The 24,956-nt window shown below is 36.1% G+C and overlaps 1 protein-coding gene across 2 annotated transcripts in view; it reads left to right on the forward strand.

Annotated features, from left to right (window-relative positions):
• Positions 1 to 24,956, forward strand: part of COL24A1 (collagen type XXIV alpha 1 chain) — a 421,841-nt gene that overhangs the window by 234,513 nt on the left and 162,372 nt on the right. For both annotated transcript variants that reach the window (XM_002810653.5, XM_063718582.1), the window contains 4 exons: positions 19,025 to 19,078; positions 20,453 to 20,506; positions 21,805 to 21,858; positions 23,210 to 23,263. In XM_002810653.5, coding sequence (XP_002810699.3) covers positions 19,025 to 19,078; positions 20,453 to 20,506; positions 21,805 to 21,858; positions 23,210 to 23,263 — 216 coding nt within the window. The remainder of the gene's footprint in view (positions 1 to 19,024; positions 19,079 to 20,452; positions 20,507 to 21,804; positions 21,859 to 23,209; positions 23,264 to 24,956) is intronic.

Raw genomic sequence — 24,956 nt, forward strand, 5'->3', positions numbered from 1 at the left:
GCAATCAGATCCACATATATGCCCGCTTCTCCTACCAGTACATACTGACAAGATCTTTTATCCCCTTGGGTTATAGTTCCTTCTGCCTATATCAGGTGCAGCAAGTTATGCTGTGATTTAACCCTAGTTATTGGCATAATGGCTAGAAGAGGAGGTGGTGGGAATCCTAACTAGGTTACGTTTTCTTACAGGGGAGAGGTTATGTTAGGGGAGAATGCTAAATTATAATAAGAAGTAGGCCACTTGTGTAAGCTGGTAGAGTTCAGAGACTAGCAGTTCAAAATCTTCAGGGACCTCTGCCCAGATACTGTTTTCACAAGTATCAGAGTCCCATTTCTTTTTCTAACCAAGACCCTGACTTTGGCATAACAGACTTGTCTTGGTTAGGAGTTGAACCTTCTCTGGAATTTGGTCACTTTGACTTTTAAATCCTGGCCTTTACTCAATCTTCTCTGCAATACCCCAGAAGGAGAGAAGAGACCAATCAAATGTTTGGACCATCAGAGTAGTCAGACACTGGGCCCAAATGGCCAGACTTTTATACCCCACCTTAATCAGGCTTTGGATATAGGCCTCTCTGCTAAGGCCTAAATCTTGAAGGAGCTTATTGCAGGGTTAATAAGGTATTTCATAAAAAGGGAATGTGGGTGGCTCACCTCTGTTTCCACCACTACTGCTCTAAGTTGTTCACTCATTCATTCAACATATGTTATCTTCTGTATCCCAGGCAGTAGGCATAAGGGATACAGTCTGATACTTGGAAAGTGCTCCCAAATTAATAAACTGTCAGTCAAGCCTTCAGATGACTGCAGTCTGATACTGTATCCCTTATGCCTACTGCCTGGGATACAGAAGATAATACAGACATCATCCCTGCTTTACAGAGCATATAAACCAATGAACTTAAAGTTACGTCTTCCTAAGTGGTACAGGATGAAGCACAGTGAGCTAAAGTAACTTGCTACAAGTCATGCTGTCAAATAAATACTTAGCTTACAGATTTCATTTGAAAATAGGAGTGAAGTGATCCAAAGGTTAGCTATTTGGAAACAGTGATGTATTTATAAATAAACAGAAAGTGTTCATTCATACTTGTCAAGTCATAGTATTACCCTCCAATGAAAAGGTCTGAAGAAACTATGGAAAAAAATAGACAGTATTCTGCTATTGACAGTTCACTTTGTTCCTATGCATAGTCAACTTTATGTTTTCTTTTTCCAAACCAACTCTCTAAATGTTATTGTTCGTAGCCTTTTCCTCTTTTTGTTCTACATACTCTCTTTGGTGACTCATCTAAGCATAAGAACTTTTAAATAAATGTTTAAAACATTTTTAGTTTCAAACAGGAAGTATTCTAATTTAAATCAGTCTTTAGTTAATAAATAGGATATAGTTACTTTAAAAAATATTAGGAGAGAGTTTTAAAGTTTTTATAGACCATTTTGCAAAATATACTATTTTGCCAAAAGTGAAATGTTTTCAATTATTATATGGTTGTCTGGATCTTGAAACACAGCATATTCTAGCTAAATGCTTGGTGTTTTTTTTTTAATTGTGTGTTAGATGTGGAATCAGTGTTTTGAAAGATTTTTAATGTAAATTCTTGGTATATATTGACAATAATTCTGGCTATGGCTCAATGACTGTTTTGTGTTTTTTTAAAATATCCAGCAGAAATGACTTGGGCTTTGTGGGCCATATGGTCTCTGTTGAAATTACTCAGTTCTGCCTGCATAATGTGGAAATAGTCACAGATAATAAGTAAACAAATGGGCAAGCCTGTGTTCCAATGAAACTATTTACAAAACAGGCAGCCAGCCGTCAGGGCCACAGATTGCTCACTCCTGTTTTATCTGCTATTCTATAGTAGTTCATCTGGCATTTTTGGCTATCTACTTTATAGTTTAGTTATTAGTGATGTCTAAATTGACTACTATAGTACCTTATTCATGATAGATACTCAATAACTAATGAAATAAGAAAAATGTTATGCATTTCATCTGTAGGAAAATGTACATTATTCCAACAACACTAATTTAGAGTGTTCATAAAGAAGTGTATAACTTAAAATTAGATGTAAGAAACTAAAGAAAACTATTGGGAGGAGTCAAAGTCTTAATAAAATATCAAACCAAGCCAAGAATAGAATTTAAATCATTGTGATTGTTTAAAAATATATCTACAAATTCTTTTCTATTCCTCCATCTGAAGTGTGCAGTCTACTTTGGCTCTTTTTGAATGCAGGATGGACTCAGTTATGCATTTCTAATGAGTAGGATATGGCAGAAGTCAATGTGCACTAGATCATAAAGGCACTGCAGCTTCTTCCTTTCTCACTCTCTTTCTTGCATCACTTAATCTGGGGGAAGCCAACTACTATGTCCTCAGGTCTACGGATTGAGGAAATAAGCTTTCTTGGAAATGGATTTTCTGGTCAGTCAAGCCTTCAGATGACTGCAGCCAATGCCAAATCTTGACTGCAACCTCATGAAAGATCCTCAGCCAGAACTACCCATTTAAGCCACCTTTGAATTTCTGACTCACAGAAACTGTGAGATAATACATGTTTATTATTTTAACCACTAACTTTTGGGGGTAATTTGTCTTGCAGCAGTAGACAACTAAAATAGTAATATATTAGATTTCAACATTTGTTTTAAAATGAAGAAGAATAAATAGAAAGGAACAAACCGGAAGTCACCCATGTCTCTGTTTTAAGGAGCTATAGTAGTAAATATAAATAAATAATGACCATTTCCACATGCACATAATTTGCCTTTGACAACTTTACAGTTGAAAATATAATTTTGCCCTTGATTCTCACTTGCATTTGTCTGATTCTCACTAGCATATATGATACTTGAGGTTTCATGGAAAAAAATGAGAGTAAGTCACAGCACCTTAGTCTGCCTTTCAGAAAGTACTTCTGTTAAGAGGGAAGAGGTTATATGGCACCTTTGCACAATACATGCCTTCCCTGGATGGAGCATTCCAAGTGTAGGAAAGCTATCTAGAAGTAGGAAGCTGGCTAGGAAATAGTCTTTGGGAGAAGATTAATCCTGCTAGCATCTTCTCTCTGTTACAGTGTGTTGGTTCCCAACCAATCATGATAGATTAGGCCATAATAATAGTGTGTTAAAAAAATTTATTCTGTGAAACGTTAAAAAAATTTATTCTGTGAAACAGAGCAAAAATGTAGGTTTTTAATGTAATTTATTTCTGTTCAGAAGGGTAGATTTTCTATTGCCGATGAACTTTATTTGGCTGACAGCAAAAATTAGATTCTGAATAGAGTAATTTTGCAACCACATCCTTTAGCAGTTTTCATGCCTCCTCATTTTTGCTGCCAACTTATTAAAATAATCGTCTAAACTATACAAGTTTTTTACATTTTCTCTTCACCTACACACATTCTTAACCCTTTGGCAAACATATCCAAACACACAAAAGCTACTGAAATTGTTCCTACAGGTTACCATCAACCTGGTGATTGCCAAATTCTATGAATTTGTCTTAATGTTCATCCTTCTTAAACCTTCCCACAGCACACAGATTTCTCTCTTCTTGAAACTTTTATTTTCTGTATCTTTCTTTGTGCATTCCTGGTTCTCCTCCTATTTGACTCTTTCTTTTTATTATTATTATAATTATTATTATTATATGTTAAGTTCTAGAGTACATGTGCACAATGTGCAGGTTTGTTACATAGGTATACATGCGCCATGTTGGTTTGCTACACCCATTAACTCGTCATTTACATTAGGTATTTCTCCTAATGCTATCCCTCCCCCTGCCCCTCACCCCATGACAGGCCCCCGTGTGTGATGTTCCCTGCCCTGTATCCAAGTGTTCTCATTGTTCAATTCTCACCTATGAGTGAGAACATGCACTGTTTGGTTTTCTGTCCTTGTGATAGTTGGCTCAAAATGATGGTTTCCAGCTTCATCCATGTCCCTGCAAAGGACATGAACTCATTCTTTTTATGGCTTCATAGTATTCCATGGTGTATATGTGCCACATTTTCTTAATCCAGTCTGTCATTGATGGACATTTGGGTTGGTTCCAAGTTTTGGCTATTGTGCCACAATAAACATACGTGTGCATGTGTCTTTATAGTAGCACGACTTATAATCCTTTGGGTATATACCCAGTAATGGGATTGCTGGGTCAAATGGTATTTCTAGTTCTAGATCCTTAAGGAATTGCCACACTGTCTTCCACAATGGTTGAACTAGTTTACACTCCCACCAGCAGCGTAAAAGCGTTCCTATTTCTCCACATCCTCTCCAGCATCTGTTGTTTCCTGACTTTTTAATGATCGCCATTCTAACTGGTGTGAGATGGTATCTCATTGTGGTTTTGATTTGCATTTCTCTGATGGCCAGTGACGATGAGCATTTTTTTCATGTGTCTTTTGGCTGCATAGATGTCTTCTTTTGAGAAGTGGCTGTTCATATCCTTTGCCCACTTTTTGATGGGGTTGTTTTTTTTTTTTTCTCGTAAATTTGTTTAAGTTCTTTGTAGATTCTGGATATTAGCCCTTTGTCAGATGGGTAGATTGCAAAAATTTTCTCCCATTCTGTAGGTTGCCTGTTCACTCTGATGGTAGTTACTTTTTCTGTGCAGAAGCTCTTTAGTTTAACTAGATCCCGTTTGTCTATTTTGGCTTTTGTTGCCTTTGCTTTTGGTGTTTTAGTCATGAAGTCCTTGCCCATGCCTATGGCCTGGATGGTAATGCCTAGGTTTTCTTCTAGGGTTTTTATGGTTTTAGGTCTAATATTTAGGTCTTTAATCCATCTTGAATTAATTTTTGTATAAGGTGTAAGGAAGGGATCCAGTTTCAGCTTTCTACATATGGCTAGCCAGTTTTCCCAGCACCATTTATTAAATAGGGAATCCTTTCCCCATTTCTTGTGCTTGTCAGGTTTGTCAAAAATTAGATGGTTGTAGATGTGTGGTGTTATTTCTGAGGCCTCTGTTCTGTTCCACTGGTCTATATCTCTGTTTTGGTACTAGTACCGTGCTGTTTTGGTTACTGTAGCCTGTAGTATAGTTTGAAGTCAGGTAGCGTGATGCCTCCAGCTGTGTTCTTTTTGCTTAGGATTGTCTTCACAATGTGGGCTCTTCTTTGGTTCCATATGAACTTTAAAGTAGTTTTTTCCAATTCTGTGAAGAAAGTCATTGGTAGCTTGATGGGGATGGCATTGAATCTATAAATTACCTTGGGCAGTATGGCCATTATCATGATATTGATTCTTCCTGTCCATGAGCATGGAATGTTCTTCCATTTGTTTGTGTCCTCTTTTATTTCGTTGTTCAGTGGTTTGTATTTCTCCTTGAAGAGGTCCTTCACATCCCTCGTAAATTGGATCCCTAGGTATTTTATTCTCTTTGAAGCAATTGTGAATGGGAGTTCACTGATGATTTAGCTCTCTGTTTGTCTGTTATTGGTGTATAGGAATGCTTATGATTTTTGCACATTGATTTTGTATCCTGATACTTTGCTGAAGTTGCTTATCAGCTTAAGGAGATTTGGGGCTGAGACGATGGAGTTTTCTAAGTATACAATCATGTCCTCTGCAAACAGGGACAATTTGACTTCCTCTTTTTCTAATGGAATACGCTTTATTTCTTTCTCTTGCCTGATTGCCCTGGCCAGAACTTCCAACACTATGCTGAATAAGAGTGGTGAGAGAGGGCATCCCTGTCTTGTGCCAGTTTTCAAAGGGAATGCTTCCAGTTTTTGCCCATTCAGTATGATATTGGCTGTGGGTTCATCATAAATAGCTCTTATTATTTTGAGATATGTTCCATCAATACCTAGTTTATTGAGAGTTTTTAGCATGAAGGGCTGTTGAGTTTTGTCAAAGGCCTTTTCTGCATCTATTGAGATAATCATGTGGTTTTTGTTGTTGGTTCTGTTTATGTGATGGATTACGTTTATTGATTTGTGTATGTTGAACCAGCCTTGCATCCCAGGGATGAAGCCAACTTGGTAATGGTGGATAAGATTTTTGCTGTGCTGCTGGATTCAGTTTGAAAGTACTTTATTGAGGATTTTTGCATCAATGTTCATCAGGGATATTTGTCTAAAATTCTCTTTTTTTGTTGTGTCTCTGCCAGGCTTTGGTAACAGGATGATGCTGGCCTCATAAAATAAGTTAAGGAGGAGTCCCTCTTTTTCTATTGCTTGGAATAGTTCCAGAAGGAATGGTATCAGCTCCTCTTTGTACCTCTGGTAGAATTTGGCTGTGAATCCATCTGGTCCTTGACTTTTTTGCTTGGTAGGCTATTAATTATTGCCTCAATTTCAGAACTTGTTATTGGCCTATTCACAGATTCAACTTCTTCCTGGTTTAGTCTTGGGAGGGTGTATGTGTCCAGGAATTTATCCATTTCTTCTAGATTTTCTAGTTTATTTGCCTAGAGGTGTTCATAGTATTCTCTGATGGTAGTTTGTATTTCTGTGGGATCTGTGGTGATATCTCTTTTGTCATTGTTTATTGCGTCTGTTTGATTCTTCTCTCTTTTCTTCTTTATTAGTCTTGCTAGTGGTCTATCAATTTTGTTGGTCATTTCAAAAAACCAGTTCCTGGATACACTGATTTTTTGAAAGGTTTTTGTGTCTCTATCTCCTTCTGTTCTGCTCTGATCTTAGTTATCTTGCCTTCTGCTAGCTTTTCAATTTGTTTGCCCTTGCTTCTATAGTTCTTTCAATTGTTATGTTAGGGTGTTAATTTTAGATCTTCCCTGCTTTCTCTTGTGGACATTTAGTGCTATAAATTTCCCTCTACACACTGCTTTGAATGTGTCCCAGAGATTCTGGTACATTGTGTCTTTGTTCTCATTGGTTTCAAAGAACATCTTTATTTCTGCTTTCATTTTGTTGTTTACCCAGTAGTCATTCAGGAGCCGGTTGTTCAGTTTCAGTTTCCGTGTAGTTGTGCAGTTTTGAGTGAGTTTCTTAATCCTGAGTTCTAATTTGATTGCACTATGGTCTGAGAGAGAGTTTATTGTGATTTCTGTTCTTTTACATTTGCTGAGGAGTGCTTTACTTCCAACTATGTGGTCAATTTTGGAATAAGTGTGATGTGTTGCTGAGAAGAATGTATATTCTGTTAATTTGGGGTGCAGAATCCTGTAGATGTCTATTAGATCCACTTGGTACAGAGCTGAGTTCAAGTCCTGGATATCCTTTTTAACCTTCTGTCTCGTTGATCTGTCTAATATTGACAGTGGGTTGTTAAAGTTTCCCATTATTATTGTGTGGGGGTCTAAGTCTGTTTGTAGGTCTCTAAGGACTTGCTTTATGAATCTGGGTGCTCTTGTATTGGTTGCATATATATTTGGGATAGTTAGCTCTTCTTGTGGAATTGATCCGTTTACCATTATGTAATGGCCTTCTTTGTCTCTTTTGATCTTTGTTGATTTAAAGTCTGTTTCATCAGAGACTAGGATTGCAACCCCTGCTTTTTTTTGTTTTCCATTTGCTTGGTAGATCTTCCTCCATCCCTTTATTTTGAGCCTATGTGTATCTCTGCATGTGAGATGGGTGTCCTGAATACAGCACACTGATGGGTCTTGACTCTTTATCCAATTTGCCAGTCTATGTCTTTTAATTGGGGCATTTAGCCCATTTACATTTAAGGTTAATATTGTTATGTGTGAATCTGATCCTGTCATTATGATGTTAGCTGGTTATTTTGCCCGTTAGTTGATGCAGTTTCTTCCTAGCATCGATGGTCTTTACAATTTGGCATGTTTTTTGCAGCAGCTGGTACCAGTTATTCCTTTCCATGTTTAGTGCTTCCTTCAGTTCTTGTAAGACAGGCCTGGTGGTGACAAAATCTCTCAGCATTTGCTTGTCTGTAAAGGATTTTATTTCTCCTTCACTTATGAAGCTTAGTTTGGCTGGATATGAAGTTCTGAGTTGAAAATTCTTTTCTTTAAGAATGTTGAATATTGGCCCCCACTCTCTTCTGGCTTGTAGAGTTTCTGCCAAGAGATCCACTCTTAGTCTGATGGGCTTCCCTTTGTGGTTAACCTGACCTTTCTCTCTGGCTGCCCTTAACATTTTTTCCGTCATTTCAACCTTGGTGAATCTGACAATTGTGTGTCTTGGAGTTGCTCTTCTCGAGAAGTATCTTTGTGGCGTTCTCTGTATTTCCTGAATTTGAATGTTGGCCTACCTTGCTAGGTTGGGGAAGTTCTCATGGATAATACCCTGAAGAGTGTTTTCCAACTTGGTTCCATTCTCCCCATCACCTTCAGGTATACCAATCAAATGTAGATTTGGTCTTTTCACATAGTCCCATATTTCTTGGAGCCTTTGTTCATTTCTTTTTATTATTTTTTCTCTAAACTTCTCCTCTCACTTTATTTCATTAATTTGATCTTCAATCACTGATACTCTTTCTTCCACTAGATCGAATCAGCTACTGAAGCTTGTGCATGCATCACGTAGTTCTCATGCCATGGTTTTCAGCTCCCTCAGGTCATTTAAGGTCTTCTCTACACTGTTTATTCTAGTTAGCCATTCATCTAATCATTTTTCAAGGTTTTTAGCTTCCTTGCGATGAGTTCCAACATCCTCCTTTAGCTCGGAGAAGTTTGTTATTACTGACCTTCTGAAGCCTACTTCTATCAGCTCATCAAAGTCATTCTCTGTCCAGCTTTGTTCAGTTGCTGCCGAGGAGCTGCGATCCTTTGGAGGGGAAGAGGCACTCTGTAGAATTTTTAGCTTTTCTGCTCTGGTTTCTCCCCATCTTTGTGGTTTTATCTACCTTTGGTCTTTGATGATGGTGACCTACAGGTGAGGTTTTTGTGTGGATGTCCTTTTTGTTGATGTTGATGCTGTTCCTTTCTGTTTGTTAGTTTTCTTTCTAAGAGTCAGGTCCCTCAGCTGCAAGTCTGCTGGAGTTTGCTGGAGGTCCACTCCAGACCATGTTTGCCTGGGTATCACCAGTGGAGGCTGCAGAACAGCAAATATTGCTGCCTGATCCTTCCTCTGGAAGCTTCATCCCAGAGGGGCACCTGCCTGTGTACTTGGCCACTTTGTTTACCTACTCAAGCCTCAGCAATGGCAGATGCCCCTCCCCCTGCCAGGCTGCTGCCTCACAGGTCGATCTCAGACTGCTGCTCTAGCAGTGAGCAAGGCTCCATGGGCATGGGACCCGCCAAGCCAGGCACAGGATATAATCTCCTGGTGTGCCATTTGCTAAGACTGTTGGAAAACTGCAGTATTTGGGCAGAAGTGTCCCGATTTTCCAGGTGTATTCTGTCACGGCTTCCCTTGGCTAGGAAAGGGAAATCCCCCGACCCCTTGCACTTCCCAGGTGAGGCAATGTCCCACCCTGCTTTGGCTCACCCTCCATGGGCTGCACCCACTGTCCAACCAGTCCCAGTGAGATGAACCAGGTACCTCAGTTGGAAATGCAGATCATGCTGAGAGCTGCAGATCAGAGCTGTTCCTGTTTGGCCATCTTGGAACACGACTATTTGACTCTCTCTTTTGTGAGTCTTTCTTTTGTTTTTGTTTTTGTTTTTTTTTTTTCTACCTCTTGCCTCCAATGAATCTTCATTAGATTCTCTTCTTGTTCCTGGTTTATCATCAGCGTACGTACTACATCATTCTTATTATTTCAACAATTGATTATTCTATGGAGACACAAATCAGTATTCCAAGATAGACTCTTTAAGAGCACAACTATCTGTTGGCTTACTTCGTCACTTTTCCTCTAACAGTGGCTTTTCTCCTGAGCTTACTGTTTTTTTAAATGATGATATTGTCCTCATACCAGTCATTACATTTAATCTGGACTATTATAATGATTTGTTTGTCCTATTTTCTATTTTTCCCATTTCTACACATTAAACACAGTGATATTAAATTACCACCCATTCAAGTCTAGATATGATTACATTCCTCCTTTACTGAAAACCAATAATGATTCTTCTACAAGCACACATTCTTCTGCAGATACCACAAACACAAATTTCTCAAGCCCTCTATAGTATATAACCAATGTATCTATCCCAGCCTATTCCCCTACACATATTCTGTATCCCAGACAATGTGGATTAACTTTGTGTTTGCAAATGTTTTATCATTTGCTCCCTCCCATCTTTAGCTCAAAACATTCCCTCTGCTTGGAATACACTTTCACCATTTCATCATGTCAACATGTAACCATACCTGAGATGCTGCCTTCTCTGTAAAGTCCTTTCTTATGTTTTCAACCAGATATAATCTCTTCTGCCTTTGTGTTAGATATTATTTTACTTCTTCTTCTATTAACTTTTAGAAAATATACATTTACCTTATTCCAATTTACTGGATTTTGAACTCCTTAGTATATTTCACTCATCTTTATATCCTCTCCAGCTAAATCTTAGCAGAGGATCTGTTACGTGAACAAATAAATATGCTTAATTTTATTTTCTTCACCTCATTTTACATTTATTGAAGAAATTGATTTGCAACTGTACTAAACTGGAAATTGATTCAGTGCACTTTCTGTGAGATTAACTTTCGAGTAAACTAATTGAGCTAGATTTCACAGTTTTTCAATTTTATGTTAATACGTAAATTCACTGTATTTTTAGGATAATACTAACTGCCATAATAAGTAAACCTAAATATTTTTTGTTGTTTTAACACAACAGAAAGTTATTTTTGCCCATGTTAATTATCTGGTGAAAGTGTTCCTAAGTAGCTCTCCCCTACAAGTTGATTAAGAAAACCAGGTGCTCTCTCTTGGTTTTTGTTGTTGTTTTTATTTTTTAAGAGACAGGGTCTCACTGTGTCACCCAGGCTGGAGTGCAGTGATGCAATCATAGCTCCACTGCAGCCTCCAACTCCTGGGCTCAAGCCTCCCGCCTCAGTCCTCTGAGTACCTGGGACTACAGACACAGGCCACCACACCTAGCTAATTTTTAATTTTTCTTTTTTTGTAGAGACAGGGTCTCACTTTGTTGCCCAGGCTGGTCTTGAACTCCTGGCTTCAAGCAATCCTCCTGCCTTAACCTCCCAAAGTGCTGGGATTACAGGCATGAGCCAACATGCCTGGCCCAGGCTCCCTCTTTCTTGTGGCTCCATCTATCTCTTAGGGTCATTAGCACTTGGGGTAAAAGTAGAGAAAACCACATGCTTCTCCTCTTAATAATTGCCATGTCATATCAGCTTAAAAGGGCATATTGCATCAGTCAGTTTAGGCTAAATTATGCTGGAGAAAGAAACAGCCTGAATATATTAGTGGTTTACAATAATAAAAGTTTATTTCTTACTTGCACTCTATACACTGTGGGTTGGCTGTGACTCTGTTACATGTTATCTGCATTTGGAGACTCAGGCTTAAGAAGCAGTGCCTGTGTGGAACATGTTTAGTCTCATGGCAAAAGGAAAAAAGAAACTGACTTAAAAAAAAAAAAAAGTGACACATGTCACTTTCTATTTATTTGAAGTTACATAGAGAAGAATGGCATTAATAAGATGCAGGGGTATATTCCTCCCATGGTGAGGGGCACTCCAAATTATATGGCCAAGTCTGACATCAGTAGCATAGGGAGGTATAATCCTTCCACAGAAAGGAGCAGTGAATATTTCGAACTGTGAAACAATCTACTATACCATTTTTTCTTTTCACATTTTAACATTTTAAAAATTGAGATATTTCTCATGATCAGTGGTAAATTACAATTGCTTGGGAGATTTTTTTTCTCTATTCAGAGATTTAAAAATATTGGTGTATCTTACAATCCATGATATGTTAGATTCCATGAAATTTGGCAGACCTCAGCTTTAAATGTCTTTGTCTAATTCATCTATTATTTCCAAGTGTGTAGACAGTTTCAAAGAGTAATATAGACTTAAAAACTGAATAGATTTAAAGCCTATATGTTCACATTCCCTACCACTGATATAAACCTTTGTTGGCATGCTTATTTTCAGTCTGTAGTAGAGACAGCCTAAAAACATTAGAAAAATGGAGTGAGAGAAATTTGCAAAGGGAGAAAAACAGACAAATCATCATAAGATAGACTAGAAAGCTTAGAAATAAGCCATGTATAAGATAAGAATGGCACCATAAACCAATGGGTGGGTAAGAAATAGTATTGAATATATAGTATTTGGAAAACTGGGTCCCTGTATGCAAAAAATTAAAACTGGATCCCTGTCTTATACCATATGAAAATTGAACTCCAGATGGATTAAAGAAACTTTTCTAGATAGAAAAGTTAACACCAATAGAAAAGAATGCCCATTATTTAATGACATAGAAATAAGGAAAGCTTTCTTAGACAAGATCCAGAAAATACAAATCATAAGGCAAAAACAAAACAAAACAAAACAAAAACACTGGATATGGCTACATAAAAATTAAGGACTTCTTGTCAATGAAAGATATCAAAAATAATTTCACAGGTGATTTATCACAAGAAGGAATTTAGAACATCTAAAACCAATAAGGTTCGGGCACAGTATCTCATGCCTGTAATCCCAGCACTTTGGAAGGCCAAGGCGGGCAGATCACCTGAGGTCAGGAGTTCAAGACCAGCTTGGCCAACATGGTGAAACCCCGTCTCTACTAGAAACTACAAAAAAATTAGCTGGGCGTCGTGGTGCACGCCTGTAGTCCCAGCTGCTCAGGAGGCTGAGGTGGGAGGCTGAGGTGGCAGGATCAAGCTGAACCTGGGAGGCAAAGGTTACAGTGAGCAGAGATCATGCCACTGCACTCCAGCCTGGGCGACAGAGCAAGACTCCATCTCAAATAAATAAATAAATAAATAAAACCAATAAGAAGTTTATACTTTAAATATATAAAAAATTCCTGAAAATCATCAAGAAAATATAGGAAATCTTAATGGGAAAAAATAAATTGAGCAAACACATGGATAAGAATTACACAGAAAAAGCCCAAAACATGAATAAATAAAATAAAATAAAACCAATAAGAAGTTTATACTTCAAATATATAAAAAATCCTGAAAATCATCAAGAAAATTTAGGAAATCTTAATGGGAAAAAATAAGTTGAGCAAAGGACATGGATAAGAATTAAGCAGAAATAGTCCAAAACGTGAACACATAAATGAAGTTCAGACTCAGAGAAACTAGTTATCAGAGAAATTCAAAATAAAAAAATAATGAGCCACTACTCTACATACAGACATTAGCCTTATCCTAAAGTTGTGTATATAATTCCCATGTGTCTTCTGCCAGTAAGAAATTAGATTATTGTATGCGTTTTAAAATTTTGCACAAAACACATAATGATGTATCCTTTTGAAAAGGATTTATGCTGTTTTCTCACTCAACATTATATTCCTAAAATGTTTATCCATGTTGATACATATAGATCTGGTCTATTAATTTTAGCTGGTGTTGAGGTTTGAGGTTTTCTGTTTATTTCTCAGTATTGGTCATTCAAGAGTTTTCTTTATTGTATGAATGCATTTTAGTTTATCTGTGTCCATACTGATAATGCCGATGATTCTACTTTTGTACTTAAATAATACAGCAATGAACGTCTTTCTATATGTCTCCTAGTACATACATGTGAAAGTAGAATTCCATGTGAACAACTAGAAGTGCTAAGTTGTAAGTTAGGGGCATCTTCAATTTTACTATATATGATAGATAAATGGTTCTCCAAAGTGATTGTACCAATTTATACTATTTCCTGCTGTGTATGTATGAGTTCTTCTTTCCTTACATTCTAGCCAACACTTGTGGTATTATCAGATTTGACATATGTTTTGGTTAGACTTTTTAAGGTACTGAAATAGTACGTTTTTCTTTTTATATATTTTGGAGACAGGGTCTTGCTCTGTCACTCAGGCTTACTGCAACCTTGACCTCCTGAGTCCAAGCAATCCTCACACCTCAGCTTCATGAGTAGCTGGGACTACAGGAACGTGTTGCCACACCCAGCTAATTGTATTATTATTATGTATAGATTATTTATAGAGATGTGATCTCCCTATGTTGCCTAGGCTGCAAGGAAACCATTTTTAATCTATGTTCTCCAACTTTAAGTTTTATTAAAGATATCCATGGGCATGGCTGGAACCCTGTGAACTATCTACTTTTTAGTGAGAACCTCTATCTTCCAATTATGCCCTTTTGACTGACTGCACCTTTTAATACTTACATGAAGTAAAAAACTCAGATGCCCTATTGGGACCAGGTAGATAGTATAAGTAAGTAAAATGGGCCATGTATAAGAGACAATAGGGAATAGCAAAGTAAAGAGTGCATCTGGATCTCAACAGTACAACAGTTACTTAGTTCTGTCCAATATTTGCCTTTGAGAATGTTTGTCTACATTTGCTAGGTCATCTGAAGCTAATAATTTTATAAATCTTTATATATAAAGTATTTATATGTAAAATCTCCAGATTTTTAAATGTTTTTACCTACTTCAGTTTAGTAAATGCTATAGGCTAAGCGGAATACATTTGTAGGTTATATTGTTCTGGCACACATGGGATAAGCTAAATGAGCCTACTGCATTCACTCTCCTAGATCATATGTCTTAGAAAAGGGATTTATCACTTTGGGAGGCCAAGGCGGGTGGATCACTTGAAGTCTGGAGTTTGAGACTAGCCTGGCCAACATGGTGAAACCCCATCTCTGCTAAAAACAAAAACAAAAAATTAGCCGGGCATGGTGCTCTGTGCCTGTAGTCCCAGCTACTCAGGAGGCCGAGGCAGGAGAATTGCATGAACCCAGGAGGCTGAAGCTGCAGTGAACCAAGATCATACCACTGCACTCCAGCCCAGGCGACACAGCGAGACTCTGTCTCAAAAAGAAAAATGATTTTTTCCGAATAGTTTGACTAGTCTGTGTTCAGTTTCTGTTATTTTGTTTACTGTCTCACAACAGATAGCTCTATTTCATTTTTCCTGCTCAGATTTGATTGACAGTATTAGTTAGGGTTTTCCAGAGAAACAGAACCAACAGGATATAGATACAGATAGATTGATTTATTATAAAGAATTGGCTCACATGATTGTGGGGGGCTAAAAAAAAAAATCCCACAGTCTTCCATCCACAAACAGGAGATCCTAGAAATCCAGTATAGTTCCAGTCCAAGTTCAAAGGCCTGAGAACCAGAAGAATTGACAGTGTAAGTTCTATCAGAGTCCACAGGCCTGAGACCTACAGCACTGATTATTTAAATTCTATTCCAAGTCCAAAGGCCTGAGAACTAGGAGTCAATGCTGTCCTAGTTCAAAGGCAGAAGAAGACTAATGTCCCAGCCTAAGCAGTCAGATGGAAAGAAAAGTTTCCTTTCTTTGCCTTTTTGTTTTATTCAGATCCTCAACAGATTGGACAGTGCCCACCCACATTGGGGAAGGCAATCTACTTTGGTCAATTTACCTATTTAAATGTTAATCTCACCTAGAAACAACATACACTCAGAAATAATGTTTAGCCAAATGTCTGAGCACTCGGTAACCCAGTGACCTTGACACATAAAATTAACCATGACAGCCCTCCCCATTGTCAAGTTGACTCCCAAATGCATCTCTTTAAACCATACTTAACCTTCAAATAAAGACAATAATAAGATCATAATTCTGCCTAACATGATATCATTATCCTGCATGTAACCAAAAACTCACTAACCTCTTTTCCAGAAGAGGATGTAAAGTCCTTGAGTGACGTTTACTCTTCTCCTTTATAACCTGTAACTTAAATACTATGATGTAAAATTAACCATACTTAGATACTGTTATAAGGTCAATACATCTTATGTTATATGATAAAGAAATGAGAGGCCAGGAGCAGTGGCTTACACCTGTAATCCCAATACTTTGGAAGGCTGAGGTGGGCAGATCACTTGAGGTCAAGAGTTCAAGACCAGCCTGCCCAAAATGGTGAAACCCTGTCTCTACTGAAAATACCAAATTTAATCAGGCATGGTGGTGCACGCCTGTGATCCCAGCCATTCAGGAGGCTGAGGCAGGAGAATCGCTTGAAGCCAGGAGGCAGAGTTGCTGTGAGCCAGGATCGCGCCATTGCACTCCAAGCTGGGTGACAGAGTGAGACTCCATCTCAAGAAAAAAAAAAAAAAGAAAGAAAAGAAAAAAAGAAATGAGAAGAAAAGAACCAAAGATATTTGCTGCACACACACACATTCATGACAAAATAACAATGAAATACTCATGACAATTATAGTCTTCATTTCTGTAACTGGTCACATGGCCATAGCTGGTATTTAAAACTGCCTTCTCCACTACCCATTCTTTATTCCGTTTGCCATCAGCAAGCACTTTAGCTAGTTGGGATCTGTACCTGGTGGGGTATTATGAACTGAATGTTTTTATCCTCTGCAAAATTCATATGTTGAAATTCTAATGACCAGTGTGAGGTATGAGGTGGTGTAGACCTTGGGAGATGATTAGGTCACAAGGGCTCTGCCATCTATGAACCAGGAAGCAGGCCCTCGCCAGATACTGAATCTACTGGTGCCTTGATCTTAGACTTCTAAGCCTCCAACACTGTGGGAAATAAATATTTGTTGTTAAAGTCACCCAGCCTGCGGTATTTTTGTTATAGTAGCCTGAATGGACTAAGACGTGAGGTGACCCAAACCTTCATTCCAGAAGAATTTGGGCCACTAGTAAGTAGTCCTGCCTGAACTGGGTTGTTGTAATTTTCCATTGACCTTAATCACAGAGCATGGTGATATTAAGAAGTACCCTAACGGATCTCCTGTATTTTATTCATACTCTTCCTTACCTCCATTGTGAAGTAGTAGTCTCATTTCCCTATGGGAGGCAGAATCAAGCAACATAGCCAACACAGTAACTCCCTTCTTTGTCTGTTGATTCAGGGGCATAAGAAGCCCAAAGTGGCCGGATGGCAGTCTTAACTTCTAGTTCAGTGGAATCATCGTTGTGTCTCCTGGTGGAAGCATTCCTCCTTCTGGAACTAAGACCTTTAGTCCAGCAGAGCATGAGCAGAAACAAAAAATTTTCTAGTGGATGACTAGGGGTAATAGTGAGTAGTACCACTCCCATTTCCACCCCTTGATTCCTGGCCCCCAAAATCCTAGTTATAGGAGAAACAGCACCATATGTTAGACACTGATTCAGAGCATATATAGCCTTCTGGAAAGCCTTGCCCCAACCCTGCAAAGTATTGTCACCTAGCTGGCCTTGTAACTGAGTCTTTAAAATGCCATTTCACCGTTTTATCAAACCAGCTGTCTCAGAATGGTGGAGAACACAGTGAGACCAGTGAATTCCATGCGCATGAACATTGATAATAGATTGTCTCAGAATGAAAGTGTTCAGTCTCTTACACTTAAAAACCACAGAAACAAATTATTAAATCACTTCCAACTAGATTTAAGCCATAATATTAGCATAGTGCCTAAAAGTATACATCAGGGCTGTCCAATAGACGTATAATGCAAGTCAAAATTATAAGCCACATATATAATTTTAAATTTTCTAGTAGCCACATTAAAAAAGACAAAAAGAAAGAGGTGAACTGATTTTAGTAATATTTCATTTACACCAATATATCAAATCATTATCATTTTAATATGTAATCGATGTAAGCAATCAGTTAGCTATTTTACATTCTTTCTGTGATAAGTCTTCAAAAGCTGGTGTCTTTTACATTTACAGTATGTGTCAATTTGCACTAACCACATTTCAAGTGCTCATGAGACACTTAAACTCATCCATACCATTTAACCTCCTCTGCATCAGCCAACTGTTTAATTCATCTGCCTCATCTGTCAAAGGGGAATCATGATAATACTACTATATCTGCTGGTTTGAAGACTAAATCAGGCACATAGAAAACACTTAATATATGTTATATATATGGGATCATTAGATAGATAGATAGAGATCTGTAAGGGTAAAATCATGCTTAATGCATTAGATAAACAACAAGTCATTTTTCATGAGTCAATGCTTTCTGTATGCTAATGTATACTATCATATGATAATCTATCTAAGCAAGGTCTTTGCATGGTAGCTATTGAAAAAAGTTTCATTTGTCTTTAAATAAAAGTAGAAAGTAACTGCTTATGATTTAAGACAGGAAAGAGATTATGTTCTTGTCAAGGTTGTTCTGTGTTATTCTTTTTGCTTTCTGTACTGTTTGAAGGAGAAATAATTGAGAATCCATAAAGACAAAGATGGAAAAACCCTGAGACGTGTTCACTCTGAAATGGTGTAACTGATTACCTTCTTTAACATCTTCTAGCAAATCAAATTCATTCCTTACTCAAGCTATTTACTCTACCTAGAATATTCTTCCTCCCTTCTTTGGCTGGCTGGCCTCTTATTATTATTCAGATTTCATATTAAATGTCAGGCCTCAGTCTTCCCTGACCATCTGTGCTAAAATAGGTCTTCTCTTTTATTCTCCTCTTCAGCAATATTATTGTTTCCTTTATGAGCTTATGTCAGAATTTATAATTGTTTAACTTTTAATTTAGTTGCTTTTGTCTCCCTGTTATGAGACCCTCCCTCAAGAGGGCAGGGTCTAGATTTGTCTTCCTCACTAATGAAATCTTAGCAACCATCACAGTGCCTGGCACAGAGTAGGCACCAAATATTTCTTGAGTGGATGAATGAATGATAGGCATGTTCTGTCCCCTTGTGTATTGAGAGGCTTTCAAAAAAGGTAGTTACAGAAATGATTTCTTAAGCTAATATATCCACATCAAACAGGTATGAAAACTTCAGGGCTTTTATAAAATCTAGTAGAATGTCAGTTCCACATGGACAGCAACAGTGGATTTGAAACTCATTGCCTCCCAGCGTAGTGCCTGTTATATTTTAGGCACTGATATATTTTTGTTGGCTGACTGAATAAGTTAATTCTGATATAAAGTCACAGACTGCATAGCTATACAAAGAGGAATTTTACTCCAAGATAACATTTAGGATAAGTTAGAAAGAAACATAGTGATTACAGGTGATTTAAGACCCCGGCACTACAATAGCAATACAATATGTGTGTATTTTCTGTTATTTTTTTTTCCTAAAAGGGACCTGTTGGCTTACCTGGAGAAGTTGGGATTACTGGAAGCATTGGTGAAAAGGTAATTTTTTAACAATTACTTTGTTTTATAGGAAGAAATCTAGGCTAAATTCAAAAGGCAGACTTTCATATGATCTTTTATGTTAATTAGAAATCACTGATAACTTTAGCACATTACCTATACTGAATATCTTAAATATATTGAAATGTAGCTAACAGCATGTAGGTTTCTAATTTTTAAAGGGCAGAGTACCCTTTTGATTATAAAGTTGTGATCTGAAGAGAAAAGATGGAACAGTCTAGATTTCTAACTAGAAAATATTATCTAAATTGACTTCATGAGAGCAAGCCTCCTATGAGAGGCTTGAAAGAAAGCAGTTTTTGAAAAAGAAGAAGAAGTTACCATTTTACCTTTCTCTCTCCCCATCTTGTGCTTGAGCTTGTTCCTATTTCCATTCTTACTATTTTCTTGAACTAAAATATCCTCTCTCCTTCCCTCTGTTTTTTCAAAACCAAACTGTTGGACTCCGCTGAATTCCCATCTCCTCTATGAAGTCCACAGACTCCTCTCATCCTTCCTAATTTCTTCACTTCTTGGACTTAGAATAGTACCACATAGTCTAAAATTTACTTACTCTCTGGTTGTTTCATCTCTGTTAATATCATGTCTGCAGTGTCTGCAGTTACTCAGGGTAGAATCTAAGTTAAGTTTTTTAAATATCTCTTCTAACTCTCATGTACTACATTCTCAATTACTTAAGTACTACATACTTAATATATACTTATTGATTTTTTACTAACAATGTAACAAAATATGAGTGCAGTTAAAAAATTTTGCTTTATAATTTTTTTCACTCAGTTATTTCTGTGCTGAGTTAAATCTTCTATACTAAAATGCTGATACTCTTGAGAATTTTAATGTGAATCAGTTTAGTCTTTGTAAGCTGCTATGACAGATTTGATTATCATGATCTTCCAGACTTATTTCTTATGGCACTTAATTGTGGTATGCAGACTATAAAATAAAATTTTCTTAAATGGTTACGCAGATTTGTTACATTTTAATATGCTTTGATACTTTCACTATTCTCATATTTTGTATGTCTCATAAAATGGTAAGCATTTCTTACAAAACTTTAACATATGATGTGTACTCACTTTTAAGTCTTGTTTATCCATAATTTCTATTTTCTTCATTTTAATAAGGCCTTTAATATTTTTCTCTGAAAAACATCTTAAGATAATTTTATTTTATTAAAAGTCTAACAATTTTAAGATAAAGTGCCAAATTTGTAAATTTAAAAATTATTGGAAATAAGAATGATGTATGCATGTAAGACATGATTCTGGCTGACAGTTTTTCTTTCTAGGCTTAGCTTAGTCATCACTAATTAATATGCCGTATGTTACTCTTTTTTCTTTGTTCTCTTAAAAGGGAGAACGTGGAAGTCCAGGCCCACTAGGTCCCCAGGGAGAAAAAGGTGTTATGGTAAGAGCTCAGTGATTTGAAAAATATGTTTCCAAAGAACGTAATAAAAGTAAGTCATTCCAGAGATGGAATTGCCTGGGCTGGAATTTAACTGAGTAAAAAATGTTAAATTTCCCATAGAATTTTATTTTTATATGGTTTATCTCCCAGAATGCTGTGTGATACTAAGGTACTCAAAAGCATGTAAATGAGATGCCTTAGTCAAATGATTCTAGTTTTAGGAGAGAAATTTGACCACCACAATTTGCTAAAAAAGATAAAGAAGAAAATTCAATTAGAATTCTACATACTCTGGTTTCTCTTCGGATCGTATAAATCTTTCACCTTTTAAAATTAGAGTTCTACTTATTCTTCTACAGCGTATAGTTGATATGACACATATCAGCATTGCCATTCTTCCATGAGTTTGTGGTCATGATGTAGTTTTTTGACATACGAGAGCTTAGAATCCAGAATTCATCTTATTCTCTTACATTTTTAATATAGGAAATAGCTGACAAATTTTATATTTGGGTTGCATCTTTTTAACTTACTAAATAGTTTTCTAAGTATGGCAGGAACTGGAATGAATAATTATTATCAATAAAAGGATATTCCGTACAGAAAATACCTTGTGATGGATCTGGTGGCACATAATACTGTCCACAAATTGATTTTAACTAACTTCTATATTATCAGAAAAGTCCTGTAAGTGTTTTGTTTTGTTTTGTTTTTTAAGCTATGCAATTTCCAGTTGCTGTCAGCTAGGAAATTTAGCATGCCTATAAGACTAATCAACTTCAAGAATCATTACCTCCTAAGGCATTTTCTGAATCAGTGTTAATACCATAAAGTGTGTGGTCCTTCTAAAGTTTGAAATGCTAGAATATTTGTACACATTTACATTACTTAATTAGAGAGCTCCTGGACCTCTCTGAAAAGGATATAGTTTCATAACCTATATAACACAACATATATCCGTGGATAAGATAACATGATCTTCAGAAAAATGAAATGAATGTTCTCTTATAAATAGGCTGTAGTATGTGATTCTGGCTAGCAATTTTCTTCTCTAGGCAAAAACCTTCTAATAAATGGATATATAGTTTCTACATAAATAAAACTACGTAAAATTTTTTTTTACTTCTATGGTCTATCTGCAGAACATTTCCTGTGGCCTTTCATATCTTGGTTACAAAAGAAACATTGTGTCAGATTATCCCTTTTTATTTTTGTTTATAATTCACTGGCTTGTCTTCAATTAAAATAATTTAAAGTAATGAATATTTTACTTCTTTTATATTTTCCTTAAATTATAGGGATATCCAGGTCCTCCTGGGGTTCCAGGACCTATCGGTCCATTGGGATTACCTGTAAGTACAGGAAAGACTTTATGATTCCTTCCAGAATGTTTATTTTAATTTAAACTCATAAATTGTTATGCTTTATTGTTGGTTTTTATTCAAAGTAAGTCATGTGTAAACTAGTGGAGACTGCTTCTCTCCCAACTATACAAAACACTCTTGAATTTGTCATGATATCTTGAACTGCCTCACCTCTACTTGGTATACAATCAATTTCAGTTCTGCAACCTAAACTAAAATGCTTTGAAGTTTCTTTTGAATAACCACATATAAGGAAACAGGATTATTAAGATTAGAAGTGAGACCAATTGGATAAATAAATCACAAGTGTAAGTTTCAACATATTTTTCTCAGAAATTTGTAAATATTATCACAACCACATAAAATTCATAAAAATATGTATTTATTAAACAAAAATTGTAGTATTGAAAATATTCCATTTGTTTACAAAAAGATAATGAAACGTTTCCCCTAAATTAATTTTGCTTATCAGAATCTGACAGCTATTGTGAACTTAAAATATGAACAAGATCGGCTTTTAGGATCCCCTGAGCAGAACGCTTCTTATCAGTGAAGACTTTTACTATTTGTGAAGCTTCTGTTTTAAAAATAAGCCCGATTTTCTAGTATATTTGCAAATATGTTGTTGGCTTTTAAAATTAGGAAGACTAGTCTCAAGAACAGTTACTAATATCTTTAGTCACATAAAATAATAAATAAATTTGAAATACTAAAGTTTACTTCATTTTTATCTACCTTGGGTTAATAGATAAGTAAATTTTGTTTTCCAGTTGAGTCTTAATTAAAGACTATAGCTATAAAAATAATTCATTATAATTGACTTAATAATAAATAGCAACTTAATCTCCATTGCAGCCTATTTTTATAGCATATTAATTTGGAATATTTTGTGGCATTTTTATAACAAAAAAACTAATTTTATGTGATGGGATTGTCATAAATATCTAGAATAATAGTAAAGAAATATTACCATAATAGCCATTGCTTTTTTGATGGGCCAGGCAGATTAGACCGGTCTATCTAGCTCAATGGATGTCTCCTTCCTCCATCACTCCATATGTGTTCCTTCTGAAAACAACTTGGTTAGTGAATATTAAAAGCTTCTCCAGTTTTTGTTCAGGGTGTAAACACCCAGATATTAAATTTGTCCAAATAGTAGAATATTTCAAAAGCAGAATATTGGTAGAGGGCAGTATGATTAAAGCATATTTTTAAGGTAGACTAATCAATTGTAAGAATGTCCTGGGAGAATGACATATGTTATAAGAAAGATTATGGCTATTATTCTGATAGTATTCTTGTGAATTCTACAGCTGATTTTTAAATTTACAACATATAGGGTCATGTGGGGGCAAGAGGACCACCTGGGAGTCAAGGTCCTAAAGGACAAAGAGTAAGTAATCTAAGGAAAAAAGTACATTAACCCGCCCAAAATTACTTCATAAATAGTGGAAAATGTGCAACAAAAATAGCATCATACTTTCTAGAATTCTGCTTAGATCTTGTCAGGTTTTTTCTATTTTCATTATATTAGATGAATGCCCTACGTTAATTGAAATACAACTCATAATCTTTTGTAGTTATAAAATCACACTTTTCCATTTTAATTTTTACGTGTATCACTAACTCACATAGAATTCTTGTTTCTTATTCCCAACCTCCAATTCCACTCTTTGAGAGAATGGTAAATGTGAAGATCTTTAAATGAATTATTTCTCTACAGACTTACATAGCAAGGAAAAATAACATCATGACAAAATAAAAGCAATAAGAAGTGGAACAAAGATACACAAGATGAATAAGAGCTTATTAATTGTAAATCAAAGTTATTATAATCATCATTGTCTAATAATTATGTATACAGAATTAAATAACAAATCTTCATCTCTTTAAGTTGTATCTTAAACATTAAATCATTTTTAAAGAAATAAGAGCCACTATTTATTGCATGCCTGTCACATGCCAGGCACTCTTTCATATATTATCTCAATGCTCAAAACCACCCAAGAGAGAAATATTATATCTTAGGTATTATAGTTGAGGGAACCAGGGCTCTCAAAGTTTAAGTATATGGCCTCTATAGACACACAGAGAAATGGCACCACCAGTATTCAAACCTTAGTGTGTCTGACTCCAAAGCCCATGCTATTCAATACCATATGGAATATCAGGGAGTATTTTTTAAATTAATTTGGATATGTGGGCTTTAAGGATTCTGTGTTATGCCTTGACCTTACTTTGATTTAAATTTTAGAGCTTATGAAGAAAATATTTTAAAATTCTAAAAATATCTTCTACCTAACCATGGTAAAAAAACAAACAAACAAAAACAAACAAAACAAACAAACAAAAAAAAACCTTGCAGTTTTCCAGTTGGCAAATGGGAGAAAATTGTTAATGAATTCCCAGTTTGAAGTAATGATTTTAAAGTCATGTCCTGTGTTTTCGGTGAAGCTTGAAGAAAGAGAGCAGATTTGCCTTTATTATTGTTTCTTTTCTGAAAAACTATTTTCCTTCCTGGGTTACAGATTTATACTCTATGGTCACATCTCTAATATATTAGCCCAAATGAGATTTAAAATAAAATAAAAAATGATGATAGATGATTTGTACCCAAACTGCCATTTAGTGGTTAGTACCCTGCCAGCATTCAATATTTAGTTAGGTCAAATGTGTTTATTCAACTTTGCATTAGTCATAATGGGAAAGTTCAACCAATTTGTGACAGATGAAAAAAAGAAGAAATACTTATTTGTTCCTTTTGTTAATTAAGTAATTTGAGTCCTTAGGCACAAGCTGTGTATCTAAGCACAGTCTTTTCCTAAACCACTTTGTGCTGTCTCATTAAGTCATGTGGAAAATTCGTTTGTTCTGCAGTTTTCTAACTTCACCGTGATCCTATTGCTGTTTCCTGATTTGTCACTTTGTCATCAATTCCTACCTCCCCAATGATCTATTTTCCTCACATCCTTCAAATACATTTTACTGATTATCTCCCAAAATGGCTCCTCATCATTTTTAAAATTTTTACCCAGTATCCAAACAAGGAAGATTTGTTTAGAAACAAGGGCTTTAAAAGAGGGAGA

The sequence above is a fragment of the Pongo abelii genome, chromosome 1, assembly GCF_028885655.2.
Source record: "Pongo abelii isolate AG06213 chromosome 1, NHGRI_mPonAbe1-v2.0_pri, whole genome shotgun sequence".
Lineage (NCBI taxonomy): Eukaryota > Metazoa > Chordata > Mammalia > Primates > Hominidae > Pongo > Pongo abelii.